The sequence below is a fragment of the Scomber japonicus genome, chromosome 14, assembly GCF_027409825.1.
Source record: "Scomber japonicus isolate fScoJap1 chromosome 14, fScoJap1.pri, whole genome shotgun sequence".
NCBI lineage: Eukaryota > Metazoa > Chordata > Actinopteri > Scombriformes > Scombridae > Scomber > Scomber japonicus.
The window spans coordinates 21,378,720-21,394,164 of NC_070591.1; the positions used below are offsets into that span (position 1 = coordinate 21,378,720).

Sequence of the window (15,445 nt, forward strand, 5' to 3'; positions counted from 1 at the left end):
TAGGCAAAGCAGATGTTTAATCCTGCAATTAAGGCCAAGGCGTGCTTGTTGTCTCCAGGGCATGGCTTACAAAAAGAGTAAACAGTAAAAATGAAGCGGTGTCATGCAGGGACGACAGAAAAATTAGACATATGAAGAACAGCTTTGTTCCATGGGTAAAAAACCATGCAATAGTATCCACATATTGATATGCTTTTAATGTAATAACTGATCATCTGGTGTAAATTGTCCACCTGTTTGCCTGTAAATGTTTGATTTATATAAAATGAAGGCCATATAAAAATGATTGCATTGTATGCAAACTGAGTGTGTTGAACAGAGTCTGCAGGTTTTTGAGGTGTTGTTTATGCACTACTTTTGAGCTACCGTCTGCACATGTATATTGCCTCGGGCTAAACAGTGATTTGTTAAAGAAAAGGGACAGTGGAGAGGGTTTTACAATTTCCCTTAAAACGTAAAGATAGCAATGTGGATGTATTAAATCATTTCAAAGAAAGCCCTCTTGCGGCACAAGCTTTTTGTATTTATGTGGCTATAGCATAGACTGCTGTATAATTTTCTTTTATGAATAGCACTACTGTAAGAGTGTGTTCAGTAAAGCACAGTAGCTCTGTCTGATCCTAAAGCAGCCTCTTTGTGAGAGCAGTGTTTGTGCTGGTGCAGGTTGGGCTGCATATGGTGATGGGCAGCCAGAGTTGTCTCTAGTCTCAGATCAGAGCTCTGGCCCTGGACTCTGTTTTCTGCCTCACTTCCACTGTGTAATTATCCCCCACACTTGTCTTTTTCAGTAATTAGGACTGCAGTCATACTCCACATCTGTTGGCTCCCTAATAGAGAAGACAACAGCTTCTAGAAACCATTCGGAGTCTGTGATGTTTGGTCCATGCTAGCACACAGACCCACTGAAACTAAATAATGCACTGATGTCTGATGGCACAGAATCCATCAAACAGGCTTTTAACTGGGAATGAAAAAGGAGAGAATCGACTGATGCCTGATTTTCTTTAAGTCTAACTTTGATATGTGTGTTCACTGGAACGCAAATTTAACACTGGATGCAGAAAAATCTCATCAACAAATTGCTGGCAAACAAAATGGCTGACCTGAACTCAGAGAAAGGGAGCATTGTGTCTGAGGAGCAAATGAGGCAAGTGATGATGAGAGAGTAAATTAGAAGCTGTCGATACTGTGAGACACCTCTATCAGAGCCAAGGCTGTTGGCTGGGGAGGCAGATTTGCAGCTGGTCAGGGTAACAAAGGGCCCGTTTGGTGTATTGCTCCATTAAGACACTGGGTCTTGTCAGCTCTGCCTGGATGGGCCATTCTGCTCCACAAGGCAGGGGCTCATGTATCACTTAGGGCTTAGGGGAAGTGAGCATGGCAGAGGAGGGGGCAGAAGGGTGTGAGTGACACTGGTCGACTGAGCATTCATGGCATAATGTTACCAGCCCAGGGGGCAGAACTTTACCTCAACCATGAATTGATGGTCCCCTGCCATGAAGAGCGAGGGTGGTCGGTATGGCTACCCTGGGGCCCCGTCATCATGAGGTGCAGGCTTATCTCTTCAGAGCAGTGTGAGGATAAAATACGGTGAAGTAGTGCAACAGCATAATGCAGGGTAAGACTTCTCGATGGACAATTTTCGTCGAATTGAGGATTGTATCAGTTTAGAGCTGCTTAAAGAAATGCTTCACGTTTTCTGACTGTGTCTTAATACAGTACTTGCATGCTATATGTTTGTCATTGGTCACTGTAATCATTTCTTCTCTATATTGGCCACTAGGAAATTCCCTCCTACAGTATCTTGACTTAAAAGGGACAGAAGTGCTCATTCCATGCAGATATTGTAAAGCTCAGCTGCAGCTAAGATGAGGCTTTAGTAGTCTGATTAAGTAGAATTAAATTGATACAATACTGTACTAATTGTACCAAAAGTGTTCTCTTTTTGGGGAAAGGGTTGCTAGCAAGCTGTCAGGGGGAGCAACACATCCTGGTAGCCCCATTTTGGTTTGTTTCCAGTGTTACACGAAAGCCTGTGACTTAATTAATCAGACTTTATTTGAATAGCACTTTTCATACACATACAATGTAACACTACACAATAAGAAAACAATACAAGTGGTATGCAGTGGTATACTGCCTCTGCAAATGTTTTAATCACACCTTATCACCTCTCACTATATTTTGATAGGTGTAACCAAAAGATGTATTTTGTGAAGGTAACAAATCCTAATAGCATTGACCACATTCTGTGACACTAGAGGATCAATTACATGACACAAGCCCTATGTGGCCACTAAAGTTTGTTTAGGTGAGGTGTGCATGTTCCACTGAAACTTTCACACTAAAGATTGTTGTGTCATAGCAGTCAACATTTTTGACCTTTTATACATCCAATAATATTACTGGGTCACAATTTTTTGCTTAGCAGCCAGAGAAATGTGTGACCCTATCTACTGTAAATCCACCATTTTTGGTAGCAATAATCCTACCCTGATATAAGCGCTTGTTATGGTAATCTGATACTGCTAAAGCTTTATATTTGCTTAGGCTGAACCCTAGAATGCATTTTTGTGCAAGGACTGTGGATTTTGTCCCCCATCTTTGGCTGTGTGTAGTCACATTAGTTGCTTCACAGTCAGTCTGGACAGGAGACATGATTACATACACCAAGACACCATCCTTTAAGTATAAATAAAGGTAGAGGGGCGTACAATTGCAAATGGGTTTCTGTTATTGCCCTTTGTGGTATAAACTAAAACAGAACTACTTTTTAATCAACCCTTTTTTCTATTACCTATCTTTATCTCTCTCTTTTCCCCTCCCTCTCTTACTCTTTGATGTGGTCATTTCACACTGTACTCGCCTTGAGGTCTGACTTAAGTGCCCCTATGTTTTCTCTCTCCGCTGTTGATTAGGTTTGTTGCTCCTATGATTTTGGAGCTGGCAACTTACACCCTTAATAAGGATGACCAATCATGGGGGCAAGCAGCAATGCCCCACTTTTAGTCTCCACTTAATTTAATTACATCAAATTAGCAAAGCAGTGAAAGAGAGAGAGAGAGAGAGAGGGGTGGGATAGAGGGGGGAAGAGAGGCTTAATCCTTTGCAGCTTATGAAGGCAGGTTGGACACTGTCAGCTGTCCTATGCAGAAATACTACTTTGGGATTGTCTTCATTAGGAGGGGCTTAAGGCTCATAGGTCACTGGATATTGTTAAAACAATACTGTGGAAATGAGCTAATTAGAATATTTGACAAGTCTAGCATAAGGATTAAGGGTGACTTCGAATTCCTCATGTCTTTGTTTTTTTTAAATATATGTTTGCCTTACTACCACTTATCATTTATCAAAACAGTTTTTAAGTGTGAAAAATGTAGTTTAATTACATTTATTATCATCAATGAAGCATCACATTTGCTCATACTGAAACACTCCATTATTTCAGCCACTATGAATGAAAATGGAGCATGCTGTATTAGCATAGGTGCATAATTATATCTCAGTCTCAAACAGCAGGTATAACTGAATACCCTATCAGCCAGCGGTGAAGATTAAGTCTCTGGGCAATGAACTGTAAAAGTTTATATCGACTGTGCTGTATATATGCCAATATGCCCAGACTTATTAAGCCAACACAAAGTAAGCAGGCAGTCTGCGCACTGGGTTGATTTAGCACCTCTGTCCACTCTGCTTTCTGCTGACTGCAAAGAGAATAGCTCAGCTCCTGCCTTCTGATAAAGACTGAAGGGGGAATTTATCACTTTAAAAAAAAGAAAAAGCAAAGAAAAACAGGGAAGGAAGCAAAGCCGAATGTGGCAGAGTGTGCACAGTATTTTATGTTAAGGGTTAGTTTCATGACTACAGCAGGTATAGCTTATTTTCCACTCCATTCTCTCATATGTGTGAATATACCCCACCCGACCCTGCATTTATAGCAAGATCATAGTGATAAATAATGATATACTCAATACTCACAGTCCTGTACTGTAATCCTGTTTTTATCATGCTGAGGGAATCCTAGCTCCTCACGTATAATTCAAGTGGTCACATAAAAGTTTGTTTTGCTGTCATTTCCGTTGTACGTAGCGCAGGATTGTTCCAGCTCCAACCTATGATGAAACCTTTTTCTCATGCCTGCTGGTTCTGTTCTAACTGCCTATCCCATTATAAGGAAGGCAGTTGTTTGTGCTGAGAGAGGATTAAGACAAGTCAACAATCCATAGTCTTTTTAGTCTCCCAAAGGCTCTGCTCACACACCACTGAAGATAGAGAATGGCTTTTTCCAGGAGCAAAGCTTGTAAGTGTGGTTTAAATTGTTGAAAGGACCTCGCTATACTGCAATGGAACAATGAACAGATATAGAAATAGAGATTGGGTTGGTTTGGGGGAGGGGGGGCAGCGGAAGGAGGGGAGCCACAGGGATCTATCTGTATCCACTATACCTCGCTTTCCAGCTTTCATTGTCCAGCTGAATTTTCTTCATTTGTACCCATGGGAGAGACAACCAGAGGCTGTGTTTTAACTGCAGACTCCAAACAAGTGGAAGAACAATTGCTCTCATGTTTTTTTTTTCTTTTTTGAGCTGCTGTTGTTCACTGTACTTAATTATTCTGACACATAGAGGCTGCCTATCAAAGGTGACAGGCAATTAATCACCTTCCAAGTCGAAGCATTTGGTTATGTCATCTACAAAAGTGACACCTGACAAGAGTGTAACTTTTTTCCTCGAGGCATCTGTTGTTCTTTTCTTTTCTTTTTTTTTTACATGGAGCATAATTACAGGGTAACAGCGTTAATCACAAATATTATTAAAAATACATTAAAAGTAATTATTATGGCTCATTTTAGCTTTTTTAAAATTGCTAATTTTTAATGACATATTTAAGACAAAAAACATACACCTAAAATACACTAATTAAAACCAATAAGCGTAAATTGATTTTCGGGGGTCTTTAAAGAAGTATTGTAATAACTGTGTTTTCCATCTACAATGACTCATAATCCAGCATACTACAAAAGGCATATTCACACTTTAAAAAGCTTTACTAAAAAACAACACAGCCCATCATGAAAACACTAAAACGATGTGTAAATCTCCTGAGGGCAAAAGCTAGAATGAAATAGGTGTATTGGTGTTGCAGATTACACTTTAACAGGAACTCTACATTACTAGAATGTGAATAAGATCAGTAATGTAGAACTGCTGCCTTTGAGCTAAAACATTGTACTTAATTCACTTAAAAATAATAATTTGCAAACATGTTCATTTAAATAATGTCCATCTCAAGTTAACCTCTTTAACCCAGTAGTCTTACAATTACTATTCTAAATAGCCAGGACTTTATTTTTATTTTTATTTTTATATCTCAATGAATGCAGCACAACACCCATGGCACAGGTTGTAGAAAGGGACTTGTGTCGTGATCAGAATTTCCCAGTGTGGCACTGTTGGCAACAGGGTGGAATACATTATCTATAGATGTGGTTTTCATCACCAGTCAAAGCAGTGTGCTCTGTGCCACAATGCTCTGGCAACTCTGTGATGTAGAGAGCAGTACAAAAGGGATCTACCACAAAAAAGCTCTCTCATGAGGAAACTCATGTCCTTGTGCAAAAGGAGCAGAACTGCCATGGGCAAATATACAGCATTAAAATTAAATTTAATTAGCTGGGGAAAAGATAACATACAAGGTTGGTGTCCTGCTCTAGTCACAGGAGCAGGAGCAGGACATTAGGTGAAGCACTAAATGAAGGTATGTCCACTAGTCAGTTCCTTATTCATAATACAGTTACACATGGATGTACTTAAAATGAAAAAAAAGCTATTTTTTTCCTACCTGAGGGAATTACATCAAAGTCAAATTGGCCTACATATCCACAAAGAGACTTTGTAAGCTTAGTCGTAGGATCTGTACATGCAGACAGGACTAGGTAGATGCTTGGAAAAGGCACAGAAATGGACTGCACTGTACCAGGCGCCTTTGACATGTACCCAAAAGGTGAGTGGGACAAGCAAAAATCCCAGGTGATCGTTAATACTAAAGCTCCTCTACTCCCACGCTGGAGCAGTAAAGTTCACAGCAAGAAAAAAAAAATCCTGACAAAAATGTCACTTCACTAACACAATGCTGCACCAGGTACTGACAGGCAAGTGCACTCCTCACATCTACCCTGGGAAACATCCTCTGGTGTACAGAAAGAGATGTTTTACATTTACAGCAGGGGTAACAGTGAACAAATCCAAAAATAACAGTATGAAATGAATTGTTAGAATTCAGTATAGTGGTGATAGTCACTACTGAACAGACAAAAATGATTTCAGATGTTTAAACACAGAAAGAAACAAGGAAATGACAGAAAATAGATATTATAACAATACGGTGCACACAGTGTTAGTTTGTTCAAATAGTAACATTTTTTTTGTTGTTGATGTTTTTAGAAATAATTTTTAAGAAACCTACCAATGAAACCCCATGAAAGAATGAAACTTTCCAAATTAACAATAATCTTGGCTGCACATCATGTAGTGGTAACACTAGGTGCATTTCATGGAATCACATTCATTAGCAGTCCCTGGAAATAATTGCGTAAACACAGTTGTAGCTTTTCTTTTACAACCTTCATAATCACAATCAAACATGCACACACAGGAAAAAAGAAATGTGAAAGTCCTTGATATCAAGGCTGTGAACTGCTAGTCCTGTATTTCTTTTGTCTGTAGACAGAGTAAACAGATAGACAAAGGCATTGACATTTAAATGATCAAATCATAGGTTTTTTCCAATGAAGTTTGAATAATGTTTTTTGTCATACAGTACAATAAATCCTGTATAGGATTGTTGCTGTTACTGTGGATCAAACATATAGATAGATATCAGCCTATTGGCATCATTATTTTGGCTCGTAGGGTGTGATGTACCATTTAATTGTACACTGAGGCAGTGTGAGCGGTGGCCTTACTTGACTGTCTCTGTAATTCACAGCTTTGCACAGTCGCTGCCAAGTTAGAACATGCAGCTGAAAAGACATTTAATTAGCTATGAATTTGAATGGTTTTACTCATAATTCCCCGTTCTATTTACCACCTCATCTCCTCAACTATTAGACCATTTAATTGTACCAAAAGGTGACATATAGTGAGAAAGGTAGATCAGGGGAGAATAAAATTGATCATGTTTACCCACAATTTTCCCTCATGGCACTACATCTTCAGGAGCATTGATTGGAGGTAGCTCCTTTACTAGATACCAATAGTGTTTGATTGGATAATAGTGTCCTCATAAATCCTGGTAATGATTTCTCTAGAAATTGAAATGGTAATCCAATAGACATCATTAAGCTTCTTTTAATTGTACTTGTCCCAGAGGGGGTGGGGAGGGGGGTGGGGGGGGGCTGCAGACCAAAGATAAACCAAAATGATGTTATCCTTAATATAGAATTTAGCCCACTTAAATGGTTTGGGAATCTAAAAGATGTACATTATGTAAATGTTCACCCACTTATCTCCGTCACTTGCACAAACAAGTTGGAGGGCTCCGTAGATCTGAAGGATGTTGACCTCATTAAGCTCATTTCCATTGTAAAGATCTACCATAAACAGTATATGTCCATGTGTATATATATAAGCAATATAGACAAGAGTTGAAAGACAATTATAAAAATAAGTTATGTGAAATTCCATTCAGTAAGATTCATGGAAATGATCAAGAATTAATCTGAAAAAGCTACACTATATTCCACATCTCATATAATCTATTTTTGCACCACAGTCATTACGGGAATCCTTGGCAGCAAATAGAGAGAAATGCAAGTGCTGGTTGCTGACAGAAAGCAGATCCATAATGTCATCTCTCCTTTTCATATTTCCATCACAACTATGTAATTATGATTGGATTCCTCCCCAGTTTCTCGGCAGAGGTGGTAATATGAGGCTCGTTATGATGGCTGTGTTGGAGGTCAGAGGAAAGACAGTCTGTGGGCCTGACCTTAGCTGAGCAATAGAGTCAAACACACAGCCTTTGTATATAGCTGCCACCCTACAATTGCTACACTAAGGCACAGAGCCAATATGATTTCCTATGCTCACACCTATCCGCCTCTTCATATGACACTGCACAGTTTATTTAACATGCAGTGCTCGGAGGCCTCCTGTTTCATTACAGCAGAAATAGATTGAGACATTGAGAAGTCAGCGCCAAGAGGGCTCTAACACACAGGCCATGTTTGCTATCCTACAGTCTACTATCCCACACACCTCTTTGGCCAAATGCAGGAGAACTCCAGGGATGGTGCTACATTTTTAATGAAAGCAGAGTGTTTGATCTGCCAATGTTTATCGTCTTTGATGTTAACTGACACAGCAGAGAGCAGCTAGCTCTCAATGTAATCCAACATGAGGACAGATTAATTCATTATCCTTTAACAGAGGAGGCTTGCGGTTGAGGAGTTCATCCTGGAGGTCTGATCATCTGTACAAGCCTTGAATACGGCTCACCGCTACCTGCTCCAAACACCTCTCTGGGGAAAATGGGGATGAATGTAGGAGATACAAATACGTGTGTCTAATGGGAATACCTGATGCAACAAAAATCTTAATTACACTCTTTCTCAGCTATTGCATAGTTGTGTGGTGTTACACCTCTAAGCACTTTGTATCTCAGGCTCCCCTCATTGTACCTAAACCTTGTCCTTTCATTTGTTTTTATCAGACAGTGGGGGAATAGGGAATAAACTGAAACCCTTGTCAAATTAAAGAGACAACAACGGGCAAGTATTTCTAGGACACTACTGTATCTAATGACTACAACAGATCCATATCAGGCCCTGTGTCCCGGGAGAGTGCACAAATAACAAATATGGAGCCAGTGCATAATTACTCCCACCACTGGAGGCACGTGTCTGCTGATTTCATGCCACTGCACAACTGTGTAGGTGTGCATTAACCATGTTTCTCCATGTATCTTAATCCTCAACAGTCCCTCAAGGAGTTTTCCACTATGCTCACTCATGCTCATATGGATTTTAGTCTGCTTTACCACATATTGGCAATCTTATTATCTGCACTCTCTGAGTCAGTTTTGGAACCATTTACGTAATCTGCATGTCACCGAGTAGTTAGTTTTGTTGACCTTTGGTGGCTTGACGTGAGGGTCTTGCTGTTTATCCATTTAGCTTAAGGGTGTCACTAGCCAGATCTGCTCACCAGTTCACTGAAATGAGCAATCTCTATATTATAGTGAGGTTTTTATGGAGGTCACCAACAGTAAATAAGCTGTCAGTGGGATAAAGTGGGTGTCAATTCGTATGAATAGACAGAGGGGGAAATGGATGCTTAAGGGCCCAGTGAGTTCCAACACTGACATGGTTTAAAAGAGCTTAATTATAATAAGCTCGAGCATGGAGCAAGTGTTTGGTGGCTTGGGGGGAAACTAGGAGACAGTGACAACAGTCCAGCATGAGCAGCTACATGAACTGGAGATTGCTCGGTGAGGAGGCCAACATCAGATATGCATTAGTGGAACAAGACTGGTTTTCAGCTGTATCCACCAGACTTCATGAAAAAGAAATGACGCCTGTCTCACAAATATATTACACATAATGTCTTTTCCTTTGTAGAAGTCATCAAGCTTCATAACGCTTTATCCATTAGGAGAACAAGAATGCTTACAGTGTTATTTCATTACATTTTACAAATGCGAGTTATGCTTTATGAAAATAATAAATCCCGCCATAGATCTGTATGTCCCCACATCATTTGTTAATCACATTATTCTTAATTAATGATGCAATTCTTTTTAGCTAATGGTTGACAGTGTGTATCGACTGAAATGAGGGAATGAAATTGGAAAAGGAACTTGAGAGTAGAGTGACGTGCTTAAATCACTGCGCTGTGAATAAAAGCCAGAGGGAAGAAAACAACAGAAATATATAAATAAATGCAAAATTTATCGATAGTTTTATATCCTTGTGGATATAACTGGTTTACAAGAAAATATTGGAATTACAGTCAGAATGATTTATAATCTATTGTTCAGGCTAAGGCTGTTTAACTCTCTGCCCCTATGAATATTAACATACTCTGTCTCTCTCTCTCTCTCTCTCTTGCTCTCAGTCTCTCCTTCTCACACTCTCTCTCACACACACAGACGTAAATGCATCCCACACTAGCACAGCTCCTTGTCTAATTTTTCATGAAGATAGCTGTTTTTATGCTAATCTGACAGCTGCATTCATTTTCAGGCATTCTCACAGGCATTTATTTCCCAATCTCATACTCATTCGTTCACAGTCGCACATGCATATACACACTTTCTCCCACAACTATACTTTTCTGTGTCCTGGCAAAAAGGAGTGGGAACAGTATCCTAATGAAGTTTCTAATAGAAAGAAATAAACTTATTTGATTGAGACGACTCTGAAATGATGAAGTGTCGGATTTTTAGCAATCATCCAAACCTGTGTTATTAGACATGAACAGACTCCTACTTTTACAAGACTGCTTCCCTATTTTCAACTAGCAGTTTGACTAGGTCACTGGCATAATGCTGCAAGGCTCTTCTCAATGAATAACTAGTTAATTAGAATGACTCGTTCATCTTCCAGGTCATGTTCAGACCTTTCACAGGGCTGCTAAAGACAACAATGAAATACAGCAATACAGGAAATAGCTGGTTTGGAGGTCACCAGGAGGGCATAATTGGATCAGTCAGTCAATAATGCTGCCGGCTTCATCTGCCTTTGAGGCTGCTAATGAAGCGCAAGAGATGGGGAGGTGCCCATTTGATATGCTGGTTACCTGGGCATCAGAGACTTGACTGCAAATTCTCTAGCATTCACTTGCACCTCTTTCCTCTAGAGGTAAAACAAGTAGCGACAGTAAAACTGAGTAATTGTGCAGCATCATGAGGAAAGCGGCAGTTACCTACCTCTCTCATTTCAGCAGAATTTCCCCTTGATCATGAATTGACATGAGTATACTTAAGTTCTCAGACGGGGCTGAGAGCTGTTCAAGAGTGATACGTAGCTCTGCAAGTCATTACTCAGCACAATAAAACACTCCAGACTGACAGTGCTCTGTATACACGACACTGATGCCTACTTCTCTGTGTTAATAATGTTTGTGTTGACAGTCAATTGTTGGTGCCTGTTCACCTGCAACCAAACATTACAATGTTGAAAGTGGGGAATACATTATTAATGTCTTCTATTTGTTCTTCTCTCTCCTTTTTTTTTTTTTTTCTCTAGCGGGAACAACGTACATATTTGGACGAGATGGTGGACTGATCACATACACGTGGCCGCCAAATGACCGTCCCAGCACGAGGGCGGACCGGCTAGCCATTGGTTTCAGCACACACCTGAAGGATGCTGTCTTGGTGAGGGTGGATAGCTCCTCTGGTCTCGGAGACTTCTTGAAGCTCCACATCGTAAGTGAAAAACATGTTAATTAGCACACTTTCAAATGCAGTAGATCACATTACACACACTACACTGCACACGTAATGCGTATGTTTAATCTAATAGTGAATTAGGTCATTTTAATTTGCTGAAAAGCACAACATGTATATCCAATCATCTTGTGTCATAAGAAGACACCCACACTTACTTACCACCTCTTGTGTACGTGATATGGCCTCAGTGAGCATAAAGCAGGAACCCAGGGAAATGGTGCGGTAATAAGGGTTGGTTCCATACAGGGCATCTCTGACCTGGACATAATTCTGCCGGCTGCCACATGACCTTCCTTTCGCTAGCACCCACTTACTGACAACAACACTGATGCTGGCCAGGAGCATACAGGCACACTGCACATGTACATTCATACACACACACAAACATGAAATTGGTCTTGAAGTTTGCCTCAACCCCAGCTGCCCACACACCGAGATTCACACGTACAGTAAGCACACAGTGACATAAGCAGGCCTGTCCTGAGGACACAGAGCAGCCGTGATGTTGTTCTTATGAGACACCGCCATATACTCGTTCTGCGTAGAAGTTCTTTTTTGCTATTTTTTTTCTCCTCAAACCCTCAAGGCCAAGTGATATCTTCCCCCTTGTTTTAATCCAAAAGTAACTGCACAATTAAAAGAGAGACAACCCTTTTTATGCACACCATTCATTACCAACTGCCTCGCAGGGACACAAACAAGATGTTCAGAAGAACATAAATTGGAATATGTGTGCTAAAGGACAGATGTGTTCAGTCCGATGTGCAAATGCTTCACTACAATGTTTTCCGCAGCTCTCTGGGCTCCTCTCCACCTGCACAAAACACCTGAACAAGGATAAAACAGATGAGAATATGTTGTTTTCATATGAGTGATGGAAAATGTCTTCTTCAACAATTTGCATACACAGGGCTCCTTTTTAAATTAAATGGCACAACAGGGCTTTGCTAGGTAGTTCTTCCCAGTGCACTGAATTAATATACATACAAATTTGCTCACTTGCTTGTACATCAGTCACATTTTCTGTCTCATTTATGAACGATATACACACAATTGCACTTCTGCAATTCATTTGAATACTGTCTAGTTAATTCCCATTTCATGCCCTTGTGCACTGCACACTTACTAGAAAGCTGCAGCAAGTGAACACCTTGAAACATATGTTATGTATATGCCCAAGGCTCCTTTACAAAATGTCTGTGTCTGTTACACTAGACCTAATGCACAAAGAGACATTTTCTAAGGCAAGACATAGGTGACATCTCAGAGGAAGAAGATGGTTTCAATTTATATGCCGGGATTTAGGTTCACTGATAGTGATGCATGTTATAGGTTAGAGACCTGAGCCACACAGACAGGATAGGTGGAGGGGGGGTGGGGGGGGGGGGGGGGGGTTCACGTGGTGTAACGAGGCAGAGAGATCATGCAGCTTACAGCAGATGCATGCGTACCCTTTTTGATGAAATGTGGAGCATTCCATTGACATTTTTTGCAGGGAGAAAATGTTGATAAGGCATGTTCTTACAGCAGGGGCAGTGGGTTGTGAGAATCCCCTCTCCTCTCGCATCAGCAGTCACTTTGAATGCCTCCTCTTATTTATTTATTTCTGCACATTAATCTGAGGGCTTTGTGAAATGTTGCATTTCATTAGACGATGAGAGAAGCGTGAGAAAAGGGAGTTTTAAAGAGACAGAAAAGAAGCATGAAGAGCAGCATGAAGAGACAGAGGGTCATGCTGTTGATCTTTGTTCATCTAGCTATTTAAGATGAGCGACAAGGATAAAATGTAAAAAACACAAATAACTCAGTGGAAGCATATTATTATTTTGGTACAGTGCACTATGAAGTTGATGCAGTATAGTGTTAACCATAAATGAAGCAGCATTTTAGAATATTCTGTCATGATTTGACTGAATGATAAAAAAGGTCATTAATGTAAGAAGTGTGTTTAAAAAGACCAGAATTCAAGTCTGCTTGTCGTACTTCAACAAAGTATAATAGACTGTAACATTTAATTATCATGAGGGATATTTTATAAGCTTTGTGCTGCAGCTAAATGAAAGAATAGCAGAAAATCACAATACATTATGAATTTGGAATACTTATGATGCGAACCCTCTAGATATGTGTTTCGTGCCTGCCTCTCCCTCATTAATTACACCGCAAAGGGCGTGTTTTACAGTACTCTATTAAACACAATGAGCTGTGCAGAATTACCACTTTGATGCATTTCTTATGCAAAAAATAGCAGCACTCAGCTAGTCACCTGCAATAACCTTATCTAGCTGAACTGTATCCTTAGCGGATCAGACTGTAATATGAAATAATATGAGACTATAATGACTTTGTGGCCCAGTTTACTATAACACTGCGCTTGGAGCAATGCGGTTTCACCCGCCTTGGTCAGACGGTCTTATTTTTAAGAATAAATACATTAAATTAGTATGACAGAATGATGATTTCCATTACTGAATATGTATAAACCATTTTTTTTGAGTTAGTAGTTCATTCAGAGATGCATACTTTCCAAACAAAGTATTATAAGGCTGATTCTCAATGGTATTCCCCTCATTCCTTTCTGATACCTCAGCTCTGAGCAGAAATGTCTTAGGAGGAGTGTATCTTCAGCTGTATGAGATGGGATTAGACCAGATTTCAGTATTTACCCCCCTCCTTCTCCATCCTCTACATCCCTCACCCCCCTAATCTCCTGCTCCCATTTCATGATGACAGGAAACCCAGCGGGGCTTGAAGGACGCCATCTCAGCTCACACTCTCAAGAGGGAATTTTCTGAGTAATATGTGGAGACTATGATTTAAATGCACCTCAAAGGAATTGTGATCCTTCCCCCGCCTCTCCTTTCTATCGCAGATAAAGACAATGACTGTGAAGTCAGCGAACCATCAAATGTACGACAATCACTTTCCTCAGGCTCATTACTGTAGTGCACACGGAAGGAGGACTGGATTCATAATAGTGTTTCTGCCATTTCTCCAATTACGATTATTCCACAATCCCTTTCGCTTTTTCTAAGGTGAAGCATATTCATGAGGCTACTTGAACAAGTGTCCCACGTGGATATAATACTTGTCTGTACATGATAGTATGCCCTGGCAAAGTATCAATGTATATATAATTAATTGCACTGTAGCTGAGAGTCAAATCCAGGGAAATATTCACAATGACATTATGCAAAATAGGGAATTATGGATGTAATGATCCTTGGTTAGTCTATGCAGCAGGGTAATCCATACAGAAGAAGAATTGGAACAAAGTTTATTAGATGTTGGTGTGCAGTACCTTCTCTTTTAAACATGCTAATACATTTTACTGTGTAAAGTCTGTATAATTTCAGCACATAATACTAGAGGAAGGTTGTTTCTACTTTGATGCTGTTAAGGTATTTTATCCCTCACAGGGGAAGTATTATTTATTTTCCACACAAAAAAGGGTGGATGTCTATTATTGGAAATCCATCTTTACATTTTTAGGAAGCCATTTACCCAGTGAAATTGAAGCTTTGCACTTGTTTTCTTCTTTTATTGTTGTCAATGAGCAGTGGTGTTGTCAATCAGAGCCTCTCGTTGGTCTCAGGGAGGGCCCCCAGGGGCCCACTGAGCTTGTTTTGTGCTAGTACTCACTCTCTGTGTGGGGGTTGGGGACTATTCCAAGTACTTTCTTCTTTCCCTTTTCTAATTGCATGCATCTCTTTAAAAAAACAAGCAATGAAGGCACTCTGGCAGGCTAAGGCAGCGACACTGTGAAGTTAATGTATTCCAGAGAGCTGAGAGGATGGTGGAGAAATAATGACTTCTCTGGTGGAGCATCGCTCCCCTCGGTCCTCCTTTAGCTGACTTCCAGAAAGGGGGTTCTTCTTCTGATGGAAGACACCTTTAATTGCAGTTTCAACTCCTGCACTCTACCCTATTAATCATGTAAAATGGCTTGAGAAGAGAGACTATGAGACCCACTGTTTCAAGTAAAAAAATAT

At 40.1% G+C, this 15,445-nt stretch overlaps 1 protein-coding gene across 2 annotated transcripts in view; it reads left to right on the top strand.

Moving 5' to 3' along the window:
• LOC128373367 (neurexin-1a) overlaps positions 1-15,445 on the top strand; it is a 257,924-nt gene that overhangs the window by 157,316 nt on the left and 85,163 nt on the right. For both annotated transcript variants that reach the window (XM_053333666.1, XM_053333665.1), the window contains exon 18: positions 11,248-11,429. In XM_053333666.1, coding sequence (XP_053189641.1) covers positions 11,248-11,429 — 182 coding nt within the window. The remainder of the gene's footprint in view (positions 1-11,247; positions 11,430-15,445) is intronic.